Source organism: Xiphophorus maculatus, chromosome 2 (genome assembly GCF_002775205.1).
Source record: "Xiphophorus maculatus strain JP 163 A chromosome 2, X_maculatus-5.0-male, whole genome shotgun sequence".
NCBI classification, from domain to species: domain Eukaryota; kingdom Metazoa; phylum Chordata; class Actinopteri; order Cyprinodontiformes; family Poeciliidae; genus Xiphophorus; species Xiphophorus maculatus.
In genome coordinates this window covers 11,283,204-11,302,537 of record NC_036444.1, presented here as the reverse complement: position 1 = coordinate 11,302,537, position 19,334 = coordinate 11,283,204, and the positions used below count along the sequence as shown (strand labels likewise).

The following is a 19,334-nucleotide window of genomic DNA, read 5'->3' as shown; positions in this document are numbered from 1 at the left end:
TCAAGTCCTTTATTACACAGATTTACTTTACAAAAAACAACAAAAACTACAGAACCACACCGCAAAGTTATATTGATCAAATAATGCAAAGCAAATGCCAATTTATAATCTGAATAAACAGCTTGTCAATGTAGAAACTGCCGTTTTAACCTATTGCTGTCAATATGCAGAAAAAAATGCACAACTAATCTGGGAGCCCAAGTAAAGCTGACAGGGACTCGCATAGTGGGTTTTGATAAAATAGACAGCTAAAGTGCAGACAAAACTACTCACATCAGTATTTTCTATCAAAACTGCTATTCAAGATCAGTTTTGTCCAGTCAGCTATCATACAAAAGCAAAACAAAATAAAAGAAAAATGGCTGTTTTTTCATGGTTGGCCAGTTTTACAATATTAATTCAAATGCACCCCATAAAAAATAATTTTGTATTGGTCACACACTTGTTCGTATTTTTAGTTCCATTGGCAGGAACAGTCAAGAGGTTCCTGGAAGTTGTAGTCCACCATGCTGGCATTCCGAGAGCAGTACAATGAGACGGTCCGTGTTTGTAGTCCACTCTCACGGCAGCACTTACAGAACCTTGCATGACTGTTGATGTTAAAGTTGAATATGGTGGCAGATGGACATTTGCCATCACATGAATACACTGTAACCTAGAAGGAAAGGAGCAAAACCTGATGAGGACACAAGTGGAAAGTTGGGAACACATGGCTGTTATTTTAAAACATTATTCACCAATCACTACGTCTCATTCTATATTTGCACGTTTCATTTAGTGCAGGGGTGCCCAACGTTGGTCCTTGAGGGCCGGCATCCTGCACGTTTTAGTTCTCTCCCTGGCAGTACCAACAACCTTTTCAGCATGTCAGTGTTCTTCTTAGGCCATCTAACGAGCCATCATTTGATCCAGGTGCGTTAAACCAGGGAGAGAACTAGAGCATGCAGGATGCCGGCCCTCGAGGACCGACTTTGGGGACCCCTGATTTAGTGCCTCTTACTGGTGTGTTGCTTCTGCAGTCGTCCTTTCTAATGGTGGTCCGAATGGCCACACGCTTACATGTCTTCCCATCCTCTTTACCTGGGTGTTTTGATAAGGAGTTCATATTCATACATCAAAAAATGGTCAAAACCAGTCACATAAAAAACTGCATAAAATAACTACCATAGACGTGTAGGCATGGACCGGTACCAGTGTCATTGTATGCCTTGGATTTCAAAAGTTAGATTTAAAATAAAATTGTTAAAATGTCTCCGGTGTATTACCCCTATGATTTTAAATGATTTTATAAGATGCCAAATATAGTCCTGAAGGGAGCAAAGTTTTTTCAGCTTAATGGAGTAAAGGATAAGTGTACCTATCCCACTTTTGCTGAGACAAATTCAGTTGGAATTATTTCTGGTCATGAAAAACAGACAAGGATGGTGTGATCACCAAAGTAACACACCTATCGTCCTTAACAAAGGACACTTTGCACTTCTCTTTAAAGCTCTGTGTATTTTTGGCTTTACAACATAATTCTGACACATGTTGAATAGTTCCAGTGCTGGCTTTGTTATAAAAGGAACAGAAATATTAAACAGATTTTGAAGATATCTGCATAAGGTTGCCAAAACAAAGGTGGACAGAGAGGTGAATATAAACCCACAGGATAATAGTCTACATGGCAATTAATATAGTGAGGAGTCAGTATTATAGTAAATAATATATAGTATTATAGCAACTGTAATTCAGTGAGGATTTCTGCAGACTTGACAGGTGGTGAGGAGAATATTAAAGGCCACATCTCACCACCACACAGTCCATATAATGATTTATTTGTAGTTTAGCTTGAAATAATTGTCATAAAGCAGATATTGCATATTTTTTTTAAATAACAGATTATGAAATTGCAAAATATTTGCCTAAGATCACAAACAGGGCCGCACAGCAAGGGAAAGACGACCCAGTGGTGAACACAGCAGCATAATAGGTTCTTGTTAAAGACAAAAGGAGGAGAATTTCAGTCAAAATATGGCCAGAATTTAAACAGAGGTAGACAGATGAGCATTAATACTGCTGTCAGGACACATTAAGCAGTGTGCAGTCTTACATGTATAGTCCACAACAACAAGAAGACTGGACTGACTCCTGCAAACTTTTAATCTTGATTACTATGTGAAACATTCAGGTGTTTTTTTTGTGACAGCCCTAAGGTTTAGAGCTGCATTTTAATTTGAAGATATTTTTTCCATGTAATCAAATGAATTCACTCAGTACACATGCTCCTAAATGCTGTCCTTTAAGGGAAGAAATGTACCAAAAAAGGACAGAGAACTATTCTCCACTTTACTGAAAAATAATACTAAATGACAAAATTGTGAAGTCATTTACCAGATGTTTTCTTGCAGAGAAGGTGCATTTAGTGATGTGCAGCTAGTGGGGCAGAACAATCCTCGCACTGTTTGTCCTGAACATGTGGCTTTGTGTCAACTCAACCTGTGGGGCTTAATGTGACTCACTTGTGAGGATAACTTGGTTGCAATCATAAATATGCTGTCAGTATGTGCATCTGTACAAAGTCGATTTGTAGGGCCTCTTAAAGCTAAAGCTAGAAATGGTGCTGTAAGCATTAGGAGACATGACAATTAAATTTAATGTATCTTTATTCTGCACTCTTTTCAATTGTATGTTTTAAATTTAAATTAACAAATACTGAACAGCTGAGGATCAATTACTGTATAATAATCTGCTACATAATTTTTACATTCATTGGAATAATTGTTGCTTTTCTGGCTTACATGGAAATAATTAGACTCTGACTTCTCAGGAGTCACAGCTCAGTGACTTGGATGCATCCCTTCTCCAACACTCCAGTACATTTTTAAGTGCCGTGATGCATGAGGTTATCATACAGCATGCTTTCAATATCACACCAGTCCATGCCTACAAACACATATTTTTTCTAATAAATTGATAAATAAATAAATAAATAAATAAATAAATAAATACACTCTTAAAGAAATTGACATTCCTTGTAACTTTTTGCACCAACATCCTGGTTCCTTCCTACAGAGAAGGGCTTTTTGTTGCCCAGCAGTAGGTGTTCGTTTTGACTGTCACTTGGCTGGTGGGGAGGCAACATATTTTTCACAAATAACCACTGAGTGGCTTTTGTCTAATCTTCTAAAACAATCATAGATCGCTAAATTATGTTATTCTTTATGCAAAATTAGAACTTTTAATTACTACTGAAAAATGTTAGCAATTTAACTTAATGACAGTTTTTTTTATCACATATCTAAAAAGAAGATAAATAAAACTAAACACACAAATTTATAAAAAAAATAAATAAATAAATGTCAAAGACACGTCAAAAAGTAACTAAGTGGAATAATACAAAGTGGTGGTACCTGTATCACAGTTAGTACTACCAGTGGGTGTTATGGGGTTAACGGTAAACGGTAAAACACCCAGTCCAGAACCTGGGAACATCGTCAGGACAGCAGTCGTCCGGTTCAAATGGCGTCAGGAGAACACAAGTTATGACTTACTCAAAAAAAAAATGGCAATTGCATTTCACACACAAACACACTGTGGATCAAATCAGTCACCGCATGCACAAAAATGTTTTCCTTTTCAGGGAGTAACTCGAGGCAGCCAGCCAAGTAACACAGTCGCACAGTAACACTTAATGAACTACAAAGCTCCGCAGGGCAAACCCTAACCCTCGCACCGTCGCACATCCTCATTGGAAAAAACACTCACCGTTGAGCAGCCTAAAACACAAAACTGCAAGGACACTGCAAAGGAAGGCAAGCAGCTGAAAGTGCAACGCTGAACAAAAAAAAAGGAAAACTGACACCACTTTTATTTAAGATTAAATTCACGAAAGTAGAAAATGTTCTCGTTCACAAAACATTTTACGAGGCAGAGTTTATTTTCAGACAGATTTATCAGCATTATTCTAACATTTTTACAAAATGTGTCTTTTTTATCCTGAGCCGTGTTATCGCTTTAAAATATGAGCAGAAGTTTCTGAGGATACCTGAGGTAGCCAAGGGGATTTTGAAATGTAGGCTGCCAGCCTTTATCTCCACCCTCTACAAACCGCCAAACCGCCCAACCATTCAGCCAATAAGCCCATCCACTGCCAGGCAACAAAGCACTCACCCCTCTAATCAGCTGCACAAAGCATTACCAGCAGCCCCAAATAAATCGGAAGACTCACATGTCCTGCAGCAGCCGTCTACATAGCTCTGAACTACACCCCCACTCTGCAAGAGAAGAGAATAAAAAAGAAAACCTTAGTTAGAGTTATAATAAAATGTTATTCAAAGGAAGCTACAGCAACAGACACTTTTATTAGTACCTCTGGTAAAGATGTGTAAAAGATCTCAAATATACAAATTTTTTTTATGTTTGTTTTTACTTAGAATAATGTAATTCTGAAACCTTGTTCGTACAGCTCACTTTTACCAACAGTCCATGTCTCAGTCTTCACCTATAACATTGTCTGAGGTTGGGGGATAAAGAAGAGGGATCTTTGGTTATTTCTGCTTCCATAATCTCTGTAGATCATTCTGATTATCGCTCGCTTTTCGTGCACACACATCTCACCCTTAGGGTTTCATTGGATTTAGAACTTGGATACTAACATGGCCATATAAGAAGGGCTTTGTGATTTTGAGACACATGAATTAATTCTGCGCTGACCACATATTTGATGATCAAAGCAAATTTACTGGTAGAGATCACCAAGTTTTTTTATTTAAAATGTCCTGGTATTTCGAAGTGTTTAGTGAAAAAACAGGCCCACAGCAACACAGACCCTCAACAGTTGAAGGAGACTAGGTACTTTGTTGTAACTATAAGGATTCAGCATAACAGTTATTAAAAACTCAGAGATCATACAAAAGCATGATAATTTTTCAGTTTTAGATTATTTGATCCTGACAAACACATTCTTGGAACAGTAAATTAGAGAAAAAAAACATGTTTCTCTGATTAAAATATAGACATTAATACCCTGTAATGATGACATAAAATCTTGGTATAAGATATTCATTGGGATAAGAAGAATATTATCCAACCAACTCACTCCTGTGGGAACTCTTTATAAATGAAAACAGATCACCCATACACTCAATATTATATATATATATACACACACACAGTATATACAGTATATAGATGTATAATTTTCTGACTTTTGATGTTTGAAACACAAGTGATTACTTATCTTGCTAATTTTGAAGAGTGTCTAAAGGCATTCTGTCAAATCATAATTATACCACAGGGAGGTAGGAAGTCATGGATTACTAATCAGAAGGACAATTAGGGGGTACCAATAATTAGAGCATCTGTGATTTTGCTATATGTAATAATTTCCCAACTGAATATTCTTTTTCTGAATGAGATTATGCCACTGCCATAAAACACAAGTTTGTTTAAAGATTTGAAATATCTTTACTAGGGTAGAAAATAAAGTACACTGTTCCTGAATCTCATACTAAACAAGGACACACCTTTAAAGAAACATCCAAAAATATGTATGAGATTTAGAGGCTCTGACCTGAATACATTCGGAGTCATTAAAAGGAGGGCAGATAACACCAGATGCAAGTATCACCGCTCCGACTGCTGTCTCCACGCAATCATAACGCGTACAGTTTTCCACCCAGGAACTCCCTGCCTGCACACAAACACAATAGCAAATTTTAAAAGACCCTGCAAAGAAAGAGTGATTAGCATATGCAGCTCTGCTTGTTCTTACAGTGAAAAATTCTGCTGTCCCATTTTCGTTGGTGAAAGTACAAGAGATGTTTTTACAGGAGCCGCAGCACACTTGAGGGTCTGTAGAAGGGACATATGCCTGGTGCTAAGACCAGGAAGTGAATCAAAAAATAAACAGGAGTTTTACCCTAGCTGAGATGAAAATCACAGAATTGCTGTTAGCACTGATATGATCAATCATATTTTGTGCAGCACCATACATACCGATCCACACTTTTGGGAACAGTTAACAGAGGTGATTTCCATTGCATAGAAGCCAGTCTGTGGGTCTTTGTAAGGAAGACACTGAACAGTGTAGCACAGCTCTCCTTCAAAATACTGAACCAGGGACTGGCCTGGACCCAGAACTGTGACTCCTTGGAAGAGACACACGTCGGCTTTCTCTATAAATTAACACAAATAAACATGCAATATATGAGCATAATGAATATGATGTCTGTTTTTTGTAACTTGAATCTTTTGACCCTTTGAGCAGAGGTTATGCTTACGACATGCATACTGAGGACAACCACAGTTGGTGCTGCTGTCAGGAACTTCAACCTGCACCTCCCCCTGAGTAAAGAACAAAGTGCTTACTTAACTGAATTTGCTTGCTTTCTGGCAAAGAGCGACTTCTGATACAGCGTTTTGCTTACTTACCAGCTGACATATGGGGAGAGCTAGGTCTCCACATTGACATTCTGTGCATAAGGGAAACAAAGTTAAAGAGAGCAGTCGTGTGAAACTTTATAAATACGTGACAGGCATAGCAACTCTTCAGACAACTACGCATATCAGCCGAGTAACAAATAAAGTGCATATGTTGCCATCCATTTACCACAGTGATGCTGGGGACAGCAGTCACCGGGTGCAGCAGTTTCAACCAGAGAGAGACCAGGTGCACAGCTCAGAGATGATTTAGGGCATTGATTAACATCACACACTGTGGAAAAACGGGAGTAAACGTATTAAAGACACAGATACAAATGCACATGGATACACAAGCCAAAACGCTTACCACAGTGGTACTGGGGACAGCAGCTGTTGGTGGAATTTGGATCGACAGCCAGAATTTCTCCATGAGAGCAACTTGGAATGGGTTCAATGCATGACTCACACACTACTCAGACAGAAAATGGACAATTACACGGCTAATTTATAGAAGGATAATGACATAAGTCAAAGCTGACAAGCAATTACAACTTACCACAAAGGTAAGAGTAGCAGCAGGATTTTTGCCCCCTGACCTCAACAAGGAACTGATCTTCTCTACAGTCGGGAGCAAAGACAGGAGGGCACGCCATAGGGTCACACTCTGAGGAAGATGAGGTAGAGATGGAGAAGGTTGAACAAATACGCGTTTCATTTGATGAATTATTTGCCAGTCTTGCTACCAATAACTTTTAAATGTCTTTGTGTTTTTTCCTGCCCACAGACAGCATGTCTACCCAGGTGTTTCTGTGCTTCGCTGTCACTTTTCTGGAAGAGGCCATAGACAAAGCTATTACAGGCATTAACTTAATTGTTTTAATTTGTTTTTCTCCTTGATCCAGTGATTCAGAGTTTAATGATGTCTATTTTCTGGACAAAGGAGTTATGGTTTTAACTAACTGAATGCCCTTTGTTTTTTATTTCCAATAGAGAATATCCCTGGCTTGGTGCTTAAGTACGATCTTTTCTGGATAAAAGCAATTAGCCCAGATATTGCTGCAATTAGTTATTTGAGTACTGTTCAATTTTTTCACTTGTGGCTTAGTGTTTTACTGTTTATTTGTGTTACTTTCCTTGGCTTCCTTAGCTTAACAGTTGTTGATCTCTAAAAAATACTAATGGAACAGTGTTTCTGTATTTTAGTGTCTGCTTTCAGTTCTTTCAACCCCTTGTAGCACAAAACTTCCCACAGAATCTAGTTCTGCTTCTGGTTCTTGCTGTTAAAAGGAAGTTATTTTGTTACTGCAAGTAATGTGATCTGAATCAGACTAAATCAATTGCATTTAACTTCAACTGAACTCTGCATAGCTGGATATGAATTACATCTGCTTCTCATGATATGACATTTGTTATGAAAATCTGAAAAATAAATAAGCCGAGACAAATTAATTTTGATTGAAGCAAACTTATTCAAAAGAAGGCAGAATTAAGGTTTGAATATTACCACATCGGTATTCTGGGCAGCAGGATAGTGCGCTGTAACCAATGACCAGCCTGTTTCCATTATCGCAAGGAGGAGCTTCACTGTCACAGATGGTCATGTTGCACTCTGACAAGCAAAGAAAACAATAATATAAGAGTTCACTTAAAAATGATCTCTGACAACAAAGGTACTTCTCTTGACTTTGATACTCAAAGTTTGAACTCACCACAGATCTTCTTAGGGCAACAGGATCCTTCCTCTAGTACATCCAGCACATATTCTCCCTCCCTCTCACACAGCGGCGTTGGGACAGCACTGCAGTCTGGCTCCACCGCCACCACAGAACCGTTCTCCATACATTTGTAAAGGCAACAGCTTCGAGTGGAGCCATTCCACACCTCTCCTGGGGCCCGGGGGTTACCTTCATTGTCTGTGCAGACTGAACGAACCACAATTAATTAAATAGAACACATTGACTCTGTGGGAATGTATATGTTTATAAAGCCTGAAAGTAAAGCAGAATCTTAGACAGAGCCATTTTCATCACAAAGGAATGCTTTTACAACCCTCTCCACTCACCACATCGATCTTCGGTGACACAATAGGGAGAGTCAGCTCGGTGCAGGATGGTTCCACTGCGACACACACACTCCTCCCTGATGAAAGAGCAGGTGGTTTCCTCGTAGTAGTCTTTGTTCAGACAAGTGCGGCTGTTGCAGGTGCTTACACACGGCTGATACTCTTTACCAGGCGGACACCTTAATGCTGCAAGACGACAGGATTGTGAGCAATCACAGAAACACAAGTGAGCACACATTTACACATACAGTACCTTACAAAAGTATTTATATCAATTGGGTTTTTCCCACTTTCCACAGGTTACTAGCCCCCCCTGAGTCAATAGTAGGTTAAGCAACATTTTGCTGCAATAACAACTTAAAGTCTTTTTGTGTATATATCTACAAGATTTGCACATCTAGAGTGAAACATTTGCCGATTCTACATTGCGAAATACTCAAAGCTTAATCTGATTGAACAGACGTTCACAGTTACGTATGTCCAACTTTGTGTTGGTTTTGCCATAAGATCCCAGTTAAACACATTGATGCTTGTGGTTGTTGTGAACAGAGGAAATTTCAGTTAAACAGTAAATATAAACTTAAAGAGGTAGGAACACTTTTGAAAATTACTGTATAAGACTTATTTGCCTGTGTGTTCTTACGACAGAAATTGTGCCGCCTCCAGCCGATGCAGACTTGGTGTGTGTAACAAACTGCCACATAAGCAGCCAGAAAGTCACACTGATGATCCTTGTAATGCAAGTCTCCTGCCCACATGATGTCACAGAACTGTTCTGGAGGCACCTGCAAATTTGTATTAGATTGATATGTCAAATTTATAAATTCTTCATTTCATTCTCAATTTAAAAAAAAAAACAAACAAAAAAACATAAATCATTTTAATTACGTAAAATGTTTGGCAAATTATTTGGAATCAATTGTCATCTGCTTAATTTATAAACCGATTTGTATTAATTTTGATTCCTCAAATGATGTCAAAGTAAGTCAGCACCTGCCTCAAAATCAAGTGTGTGAAATACTGTGTGGAGCCTTGATAGTACCTTGCTATGACATGGTGTGAAGGCTCTTTGGGTAAGCATAGAAAGACAGGTGGAACAGTCCCCTGTGGTGCAGTTGTCTCCCACCCTGCGTGTGTGTTCAGTCTCATCCGTCAAATGGACTCTCCACGCCTGCAGAAAGAGCATCATGTCTCCCACCTCTCTGACCACCGTGCCATTCGGGAGTTTCAGGTCATCTTCTGGATTCCCATCACAGCAACCTGGCAGATTGGGCAGACAGCAGTTTTGGTGCTTTTGGTGCATTCAAGTTTCATTGCTGCTTAGACAGTGAGCAATAGAAAGCTAACGGTGAGATAATTGCCTGTCTGGAACTGTGTAATGTGTCTAAATGGCTTTTAGAATCTCAAACTGTCACATCCAATAATGGCTCTAGTCAATGTGATCCAGCGGTGCAGACATTAAGCCTTTAGGTGCTGAAAAACAGCACTTAGATAAATGAGGTTAATGCTGATGAGCAGGGTGTGTGTGCATGGACTCACCACACAGGCCACGAGTGGGGACGAATGCATGACTCGGAGCATTGTACTGCAGCACCATAATCCCTGTGCTATGATACCACTGTATGCTGATGCTGCCAGGTGTGTGGATCAGGTACATGCTGCCTGTATCTTCCACATAAAGGGAGTGACGTGAGAATGGGAGCTTAGCAGCTCTGTAGTTCACTGTCACCTTCAATCACATACAAATAAAAATCACTCATTTCTGAAGGAAAATTACATGTTTGCTCGTGCATTAGATAAAGTAAAGAGGGAAACCTTTCGATCAAGTCTGTTGATAATGATTCTGTAGTTGGAAGTAGTGATGTTAAGCTTCTTGAAACAAAGACCAGATGTTCCACCAGTAGGACTCTGTGGAGAACGGAAATTATAGACGGCAATAACACTAACAGTGCTTTGCAAAGGTTTCCACACACATATTGAATCTTTTCTCAAATTTGATGTTATATTCAAAAAGTTAAATGATTTTTTTTTCAGATTTAAATTATATCAACACAAATGGTATTGGAAATGGAAGAAAATGATAAATGGTTATCGAATATGTTAATGAAAAAACAACAAAAGACATTTAAAATATGTGGCTTGCACTTGTACTCAGCTTTTCCCTAGGGAGCGAGGGGGAGGCTGAAGGTAGAATTACCTTCTATTCTAATTACAGCTTTACTTCTGTTGGGGTATGAAATTTTTTTACGTCTTGTCACAGATTCTCAGTTGGTTTTAAGCCTGGACTTTGACTGGGACATTCTAACTCATATACGTGATTTGATATAAATCACAGCCTGTTAGAATCGTTGTCTTGTTGAAAGGTGAACCTCCACTCCAGTATCTAATATTTAGAAGCCTCTAATAATTTTTTTTTAGTATAGCCCTGTCCATTTTCCCTCAGTTCTAACCAACTACCCCACAGCATGATGCTGGCACCATTATATCTAATTTTGGGGATGGAGTTCAGGGTAATGAGCAGTTATCGTCTGCTGTCCCGCATTCACATTGTTTTGTATGTAGCTCCTAACAACCCTTTCAAGCCTTCACAGAACAGTTGTATTTAAACTGAAACGACCTTAACAAACAGGTGACTACTGAAGATTGTACTTGCGGCGGCTGGCGGGCGGCTGCAGAAATTATTTCTCAAAACCCTTTGAAATCCTTTTTGTTTCAATTGAAAAACATGCCATACTTTGTATTGGTGTATTATAAACAATCAAATCAAAGTACACTTTAGTTTGTAGTTGTAATGTGACACATTGTGAAACGGGTATGAAAACTACTGCATGGCACTTGGAACCATTTCAGCAGAAAGAAATTAGCTGCCTTTGCCCAGATGCAACAGATGTAATTGCTGGCAGACAACGTCGTTCACTTACAGTTCGTCTGATGGAGTTTACGCTCTAAAAGCAAAACAAAGGACAAACCTGAACCTTGAAGCTTCTTCAAATTTAATTTCTTTCTCTCAGATGTTTTGATACTTTACCTGGCTGGTTGGACATTTCTCCACTGTGCCAATAATAGTCTCTCTCGGCAGATTAACCAAAATGTAAGAACCATTGTCATACAAGGCCACATTGTTACCATCAAATGTGATCACACGTAGATCTGACATCACAGTGCAGCGACCTGATAGAAGGAAACAGGAGAGCTTTCAGGAAAAAGGTGATTCAATCATTTTTCTTCTAAGGTTTACAACAAAACTTACATGGGCACTGCCATAGTGGACAACAGGGGTCTGTGTTGATGAGGATAGGCAGGCCCAGCAGACTGCACTGAGGTGGGGCAGTATTGTAGCGACAGTGGAGAGAGGAGTTGTGAAAGAGCAGCTCTCCGTTGAAACAAATTAGCTCGGCACACTCATCAATACGATAGGAGAATGGAGGCTGTGGACACAATTTACATATTTGGGGTGATTATTATTATTTTTTTTACATTAAATGGTTTATTTTTTAAGCAGCTATCTTAGTGTCAACATGACATCACACAGGACATTCCTATGTATGCAAGTTCACACTTCATAGTAGCTCACTGTGTTTCTAAAATAAACAATTAAATGATTAAATCATGCCAACAGTCTCAGTCTTTGGCTTTCCTCCAAATATTCTTCCTGGGGATTCATAAATTATCTTTTCACAATACTAAACCATAAATTACATGGTTTCTTACTGCCAGATAAGATGCTACTTAAAAGGAACCATACATGTAGTTTTTATAATATGCCCGAGGTTAATTTAGTGTTCAAGAGAACATGAGACACTGCAGTGATAACAGTAAGGCTGAATGGAGTTTTGTCCATTCACCCTTACTCAGTTATAGAAGACACCTATTACATACAGTACATCGGTCCTGATACAACCTAGATTTGAAAATGTTGTCCACAAGATTGACCATTTGTCTATAGGCATAAGTTTAACTAGAGAAGTAACACTTACTGTGCATGGACCAGTGGGCCAAGGAATCCTGGTAGACGCTTCTTCGGTTTCAGGGCTTGTGATTATCTCTGTGCTGGTAACAGTGGTGGGTTCAGTTGAAGGAAGGGTTGTGGTCGTTTCAACTGGGGTGGAAATCTCTGTAGTGATTGTTGTTTCTGGTTGTGGCATAGTTGTGGGTGTGGTTTCAGGTACAGTTGTGGTGGGAACAGTTGTGATGACAGTGGTCGTTGGTGGCAGGGTAGTTGGGGATGTCACAAGAGGTGTAGTTGGTGTGGTAACCTCAGGAGTAGTTGTAGGGACTGTAGTGGGTGAAGTGGAGGGAGTAGTTGAGGTGATCTCTGTGGTTGGAGTGGGGGTCATTACGGTTGTACTTTGGGTGGAAGTCTCAAATGGAGTCGTGGTAACAATGGTTGTAGTAGAAGCAGGAGTTGTGGTTGGAGATGTAGTAAGCAGAGTAGTGACTGGTTCAGTGGTTACTCTTGTGGTGGGAACAGTCGGTGTAGTGGTGGTGGGTGCAGATGTGGTGGGACTAACAGTAGTGGAGGAGATTGTTGTTGCTCTTGTGGTTGTAGTTGGTGGTGGAGTAGTGGTTCTGTTGGACTGAGTCACATATGCAAAAGGCGTTGGAGTTGAGGGGAGGGTAACACCTACAGGAGACAAGTTAGAATGCACCAGAAACCATAACCTTTTACATGATTTAAAGACAAAATCATGCTTGCACTCACAGTCCTCTGTGTAGACACAGCGTCTTGTGACTTCATCCAGCACCATGTTTTTTGGACAGCGAGGGAAACAGCCTTCAACCCTATAACACACACACAGTTGCATTGCCAGACCTGATCATAGATTACGTTGGTAGTACAGCGAGGGCCCGTGTTGAGCCGAACTTCTTACGGAGGCAGGAACTGGCAGCGGGTTGCATCTGGATCACTGCATGCGTGTACGCAGGGACTTGCACAAGCCTGATAACGCCATTCACACATCATGCGGTATGGTATAACAAAAGGACTGTCTGCAGTAACAAATGATAAACATATTAGTTAGCTTTTCTGTGTAGTTTGAATAGGTGCACAGACAGTGAGCCCAATAACAATTTGGATATGTAAGCTTGAGTCAGATCCACAAAATTCAGCAGTAAAATTTGCAAAGCATACAGAAGACAATAGATATTCAAAACATGCATTTTAGTTTAAAAATAAGTTAATAGAAATGAGTTTTTAAAACTGATGAATGTAAAAGGTGAAAAAAAAGAAAATGGTACAATAATATATCCCATTGTTATTGCTCAAAATACATGTGTGTTTTTTCTAAGCAGAGGTATCATTTAAAAATGGGTTTTATTATGGACAGAGGGGTAAGTGCAATACTTTCTGGGGACATTTTAATCACTGTGGATGTGTTCTTTCTTCTCTGCTTCTTTGTAGTGTGCATATCATGCTGTTTTATTGCATATCAAAAGACTCCACAGAGCAGTGCTAAAATGCCATAAGCAGCTCTGTATTTAGGTTTTTGTGTCTTTCAAAAAAAGAAAATGACTAGTCAGAAAATAGACCTAGCAGCAACAGTGCTCTGCAACAGCTGTGATGGTTTTCTGTTACTCTTAGCCTCCTATGCTTTCAATTAATTCTACGTTACCATTTTTGTCACTCACATAGTACAAATTCATTAGTCTTTATAGTTTTGCCTGAAAATGTATAAGCCAAGATATATCAACACTGGTTAGATGCTTTTGTAGATCAAGGTAAGAAGATGTAGAAAAAGAATGTTGTTCTACACATTTTCCCTTTGATTAAAAAAGGTAATATATTAAGATCAAAAAGAATACAATAGCCATTATGAAATGTAAACTATAATACACTTAAACACTGGTTAAGGTGTTCTTTTCTTTTGAAAAGAGCGTCCACTGTTAACCAATTTAAGATCTAACTAAGCGTTAAAAACATGCAAGTCTGTTTTTCTGTCACTAAATGACGGAGATAGAAATAATTTGCAGACCTCTATGAAGATAAATCTCATAAACCTGAACATTTCGTGTCTTCTATTAGATCTTTGTGTTGGAGTAACACAAACGTGTGAAGAACAAGAGAAACAATGGACATTTTTAAGTCTGGGGATAAAAATCTGAAAATGGAATTTATTTGCCTTTTTGTTCAACATCCCTTTTGGCCTTTACTTTGACAACCCTGAATAGAATCAAGATCAACAAACTTCTTTTTCTTTTTAATAGGACAACTATTTGTTGTGATCCCCACTAATCTGACATTGGAAGAAGAAAGATGAGAAGAAAGCCATTGTAACATCAAAGTTTATGTATTGGTGTAGCCTAGCTAAATATTACGTGGAATTTGTTGCAAGATATGGAAGTTTATTGAAGCTCTATATCCAATCTGACTAAGTTTGAGCTATTTTCAAAGCAGAAATAACCAAAAAGATGTTAAAATATAACTGCAGTATGACATGCTACACTATGCTGTACAAAGTACTGACTCCGGGTGCTGAACACAAAAGCATGCCTCAGTTCTTGGATTTTTATTTGAAGAAAAAAAAAAAAGCATTTCAAAAACTATGTATATCTTTCTAACATTTTACAATTTCCTATTTTGTGTCTCACATTGTATTCCAAAATAATTAACTTCATGTGACTGCAACAGCATGTTCTGACCCTCGAGTGTGAAGCTGCTGCTGGTCTTGAAGCCCTCCGCAGTGCCGTATCTCTGTGCTCGAGCCGCTCCGCGTGTGAGCGTCAGAAAGATTCCAGGTTGGCTGACCAGTTCGAATGAAGCGTAACCTGGTAGAAACAGACCCTGGTGCTGGATGAAGGTGGCTCTGCGGCTAAACTCTGGCCCTCGACTCCACTGCTCCAACTGAAGACGACTGCGTCCTGACACTGTGAGAAAGTAGTTTGGCCTCTCTGCAGACTCAAGGGAAACTACAGGAACACCTGAAAAAAAACAAGAAATTTCTGATTAATTTACACCTTCACAGCACCAATAACTGTTAGTTTATGTAGTGGTGGATGCTTACGTGATGTCCTGTTCCTCCATAGCCCGCTTGTGATCATAAAGTTGAACAGAATGCCTGGAGCTGGCAACTGTCCCGGTCTTTCTCTTGTAAGTGGAAACACTGTGCTGCTGGTACGATTCACTCCAAACATGGTGTCATTAAAGACAGCACTCACCAAGGAAAATGGGCCATCGCCGAGCTCTTTGGGGAAATGAGGCAGAATAACAGGAAATGAGTTTGACAACAACCCCTCCGGGAATGCATATAAACCCATAAACAAAAGAAGAAAAGGAAATCCTCACTTGTACGCACCTTGATTATAGTATTCACAGTCATAGGCTGAAAGAGATCATTCAGAAGTGTTTAAAATCTCAGAGGTAGTAACATCCAGAATTCACAATTTCTTCCTACACTGTTTGAACTTTTCACATTTTTTTTTACGTTAAAGCATCGAACTTCAATCCGTTTTATTAAGATTTTATGTTATCAAGCATGACTTAAAGTGGAAGGAACATGATGCATGGGCTTCCAAAAAAGTAAAAGAAAAAATCTGAAAACTGTTTTGATTTCTATTAAGCCCAGAATTAGTCTGTTTTTAGCTCCTTCCATCTTTCCATCAAGTCTGACCAGCTTCCCTGTCCCTGCTAAAGGAAAGCGTTCCCATAGCACAATGCTGTCATCACCAAGTTTGTACCAGGTGTACAGAGTTACTTCTCTACCACACATGTCCCTTTGAATGTAGGCCAACAATTAGAATGTTTACCTGATGTGACCAACGCACCTTCCTTCATATGTTTGATATGTTCACCACATGACTAGTGGAAAACTCCAAATTAGACTTCATATGACATTCTTACAATAATGGCTTTCTTCTTTCCAGTGCAACTACTGTAACTGTAGCAAAAGGTTGAAGGTACTAAACATACAGTTCAATAACAATTGAAAGTATTGGGGCTGAATATAGATATATGGCAAGAATATTTAAAAACAATGGTTAGTTTGCTCTACCCATTCCTAAACATGTTGTTTGTCTGTTACATAAAATCCAAATAATATTCATTGAAGTTGAAGACTGTGAAAATGTTCAAGAAGTGTGGCAATAAAACATTTGCTTCGGTCTGTCTATGTGAGCATACTCACGGCACACAGAGGGAGACCTCCAGTGTATCGTGACCCCCTGTTGACAGCATTTGTGTGCATACGCAGCAATGGACGTACAGAGACACTCACAGTCTCCCCCGCGGTTGCAGTTGCAAGTGTCTGTTAGGCAGTTCCTATAAAACCAGGCCACATCAACCTGAAGGGCACGCACAACATGCATACACGGTCACAAACACAGAAACACACACATAATCATAGACTGAACCAGGCCAATGCTCGCTGGGAGAGGCTGGGGGAGGTCTTGTTTATGGGATGAGTAGTTTTTTAATAATTCAGAGGAAAAGGATTGATGTGATATCAGGACAAAGAGAATGTGGGTCGGATTCTAGTGCAATATATCAGATGTGTGCTAAGATGAACAGCCAAAATACCCCAGGCAAGATTAACTTCACCTTCATTCTTTGACAGCAAGTATTATGATTCACTTAAGCAGCACATTTCATCCCATAGTACTTTAATCTGGCAGTTTCTAAACTTGTCAGTGTTGCAAAAACAAGAAGGAGAGGCTTGGAAGATAACTATCATTTAAACACATGTAAATAATCCAATTAATAACCTCATAATAAAATAAATTCTGATCATTGTTCTTATCTGCTATAAAACATCAAAATTAATTTTTGCTTGTTTACTTTTTTATAGACGTGGTGATGCAGGTTGTTTGATGACCCATTGCGAGTTTCAAAACCCAATTTTTGAAACCACTGGTTTACATTAGATCACAACGTATTAATATTATGAAGACTGTAGACTGAATTAGATAACAGAAACAGCAGTATTAGAATAAAATTTTATATTTTGCCAGTGCTGCATGTCAACAGAAATGTTTCTTAAACACAGCAGGCCTAAAATAAGTAAAGTTTGATTCAATGTCAAACAAGAAAAACAGGTGTTGTGAGTATTTTTAAACAGTGCAGGTAAATCTAGTTTAATCAATTTTAGATTTCTGTGGATGGTATACACCCTGGTTAATGATAAAAGGTATGCTCAATTAGGATTGCCATGACCACACATATTTGAAATAGATAAGAAAATCCAGCACTAAGAGGAGCTTACTTGTTCAAATGTTCAGGATTTTCCTTCATCTTTCAAGAAGCAAACCGATATAAACATTATTTGTTTGCATTTAATTGGTTGATTATCCAAGCAAGGTATGTGCCACACTCACATTTATGACCAATAGACTGTTTTTGTTTATGCAAACATGGCTCCATCTACTGGTAATAAACAGATAAACAGTGTGTGAGAGCGAGAGAGAGCAAGAGAGAGAGAGAAATTGTGGAGCCTAGCAGCTGGTGTGCGGTTTATCTCTTAAATAACAAAAAGTGTATTTGCCAGGGATCAGTTAAGAGTCGTTCCCATAACCCCTCTTCAACCCCTTCTCCCCTGTTACAAGCCGGATAACCTTTCCACTGCAGCATTTACTCTGCATGAATGTGAGTTGGTGACTGTATCCGTTTTAGTGGCACTTACCACGTTGTGACAGGGTGCAAAGACATCGCTGTAGAGGAGAGCACACTCCCTCTTAGCGTACGGCTGTCTCCCCAAGTCCCGTTCACACGGTCGCTCAACTATGTAGTCACTTTCACACTAAAACACACACATTTACACACATACAGAGGGAGATCAAGTGTCTGATTACTCTTAAATATCACAGTGGACTCAAGGGAGACCAGCTCACGAGCAACAGGGAACAAGGGAGGAGTGAGCGAGTCAGGGAGACGTTTATAGACAAAGACGGAGAGAAGAAAGGAGATGAAGGAAAGATCAATGCAGTACGGCTAAGCTGAGTCATACCTGTCCCAGGGCCCAGCTGTTTCCAAATGTCTGTGCATTATTGACTTCCATGTGGCTAGATGTGGTCATATCATTCACTGTCACACTGTCAAAATTTCCACACAGGCCACTGAGGAGACCCTGGAGGGAAAAAAAAAAGAGAAGTAAGGTTTAAAAGTTGTAATACTCCTTTAACTTTTTCACATTAAAACAACAAACTTCAGTGTATTTTCATGGGATTTATTTGGGAAGGCCTGACACAAAGTAGAGGATAATTGTGAAATGGAAAATGGCAGATGGTTTTCTGATTTAAAACTCCAAAAATCTATGTTTACTCAACACTGTTTGATTTGGACCACATTCTTATAAACCTGAAAAGATCATGTTCTTTGTTCACACCTTCCAATGGGGTCCAGCTCTTATATGTACAGTAGTCTTGCGGTCCCAGAGGATGGTCAGATCCTGACTGGAGAAGTGGACCACGGTGTAGTAACCTGCATTCCAGATCTCAAACTCTGACCCTCGACCCACAACAGTAGAAGGACTCTAAGAGGGGAGTAAAATATGGGATATAATTTAAAATAAAAAATAAACAGGGTTCTTTGAAAAAGTTTAGACTGTTACTCTGTGTGTAAAGAATGTACTGGATTGCCAGAGTTGTCAGTGAAGTAGATTTTGGTCAGTCCCACATGAATGACCAGTATTTTCATGCACACAATGCCACTCTCATAGCAGTCCTTGTTTTGGGCAACAATGGATACTTCGGTTTCTCCAGTACTCTAGTGAGAGAAGAAGGGAAAAAATATTATTCCTGCAATTATTCTCATTCCTGTCTGACTGTATGCAGAGAGCAGCTACAGGTAAAACATTTTTATTCGCTTGTCAAGAATTGTGGAAAAGCCAAAAGTATCTGTCCAATTTAAATAACGTGGGGCCGACAACACAAGGAAATA

The 19,334-nt window shown here is 39.2% G+C and overlaps 1 protein-coding gene across 1 annotated transcript in view; it reads right to left on the bottom strand.

The window, feature by feature from the left end:
* Window positions 1-19,334, bottom strand: part of otogl (otogelin like) — a 34,854-nt gene continuing 15,520 nt past the window's right edge. The window contains exons 26-58 of the mRNA XM_014469860.2: window positions 19,026-19,160; window positions 18,781-18,927; window positions 18,403-18,522; window positions 18,079-18,195; window positions 16,588-16,744; window positions 15,760-15,786; window positions 15,469-15,648; window positions 15,107-15,385; window positions 13,339-13,456; window positions 13,170-13,249; window positions 12,445-13,091; window positions 11,718-11,895; window positions 11,496-11,638; window positions 11,389-11,412; window positions 10,283-10,375; window positions 10,007-10,196; window positions 9,510-9,727; window positions 9,111-9,252; window positions 8,468-8,653; window positions 8,115-8,327; window positions 7,910-8,014; window positions 6,962-7,069; window positions 6,773-6,874; window positions 6,593-6,697; window positions 6,415-6,455; window positions 6,264-6,327; window positions 5,980-6,158; window positions 5,756-5,860; window positions 5,555-5,674; window positions 4,211-4,256; window positions 3,393-3,464; window positions 1,001-1,080; window positions 1-655 (exon numbers count right to left, since the gene is read on the bottom strand). Coding sequence (XP_014325346.1) covers window positions 455-655; window positions 1,001-1,080; window positions 3,393-3,464; window positions 4,211-4,256; window positions 5,555-5,674; window positions 5,756-5,860; window positions 5,980-6,158; window positions 6,264-6,327; window positions 6,415-6,455; window positions 6,593-6,697; window positions 6,773-6,874; window positions 6,962-7,069; window positions 7,910-8,014; window positions 8,115-8,327; window positions 8,468-8,653; window positions 9,111-9,252; window positions 9,510-9,727; window positions 10,007-10,196; window positions 10,283-10,375; window positions 11,389-11,412; window positions 11,496-11,638; window positions 11,718-11,895; window positions 12,445-13,091; window positions 13,170-13,249; window positions 13,339-13,456; window positions 15,107-15,385; window positions 15,469-15,648; window positions 15,760-15,786; window positions 16,588-16,744; window positions 18,079-18,195; window positions 18,403-18,522; window positions 18,781-18,927; window positions 19,026-19,160 — 4,722 coding nt within the window. The 3' untranslated portion in view covers window positions 1-454. The remainder of the gene's footprint in view (window positions 656-1,000; window positions 1,081-3,392; window positions 3,465-4,210; window positions 4,257-5,554; window positions 5,675-5,755; window positions 5,861-5,979; window positions 6,159-6,263; window positions 6,328-6,414; window positions 6,456-6,592; window positions 6,698-6,772; window positions 6,875-6,961; window positions 7,070-7,909; window positions 8,015-8,114; window positions 8,328-8,467; window positions 8,654-9,110; window positions 9,253-9,509; window positions 9,728-10,006; window positions 10,197-10,282; window positions 10,376-11,388; window positions 11,413-11,495; window positions 11,639-11,717; window positions 11,896-12,444; window positions 13,092-13,169; window positions 13,250-13,338; window positions 13,457-15,106; window positions 15,386-15,468; window positions 15,649-15,759; window positions 15,787-16,587; window positions 16,745-18,078; window positions 18,196-18,402; window positions 18,523-18,780; window positions 18,928-19,025; window positions 19,161-19,334) is intronic.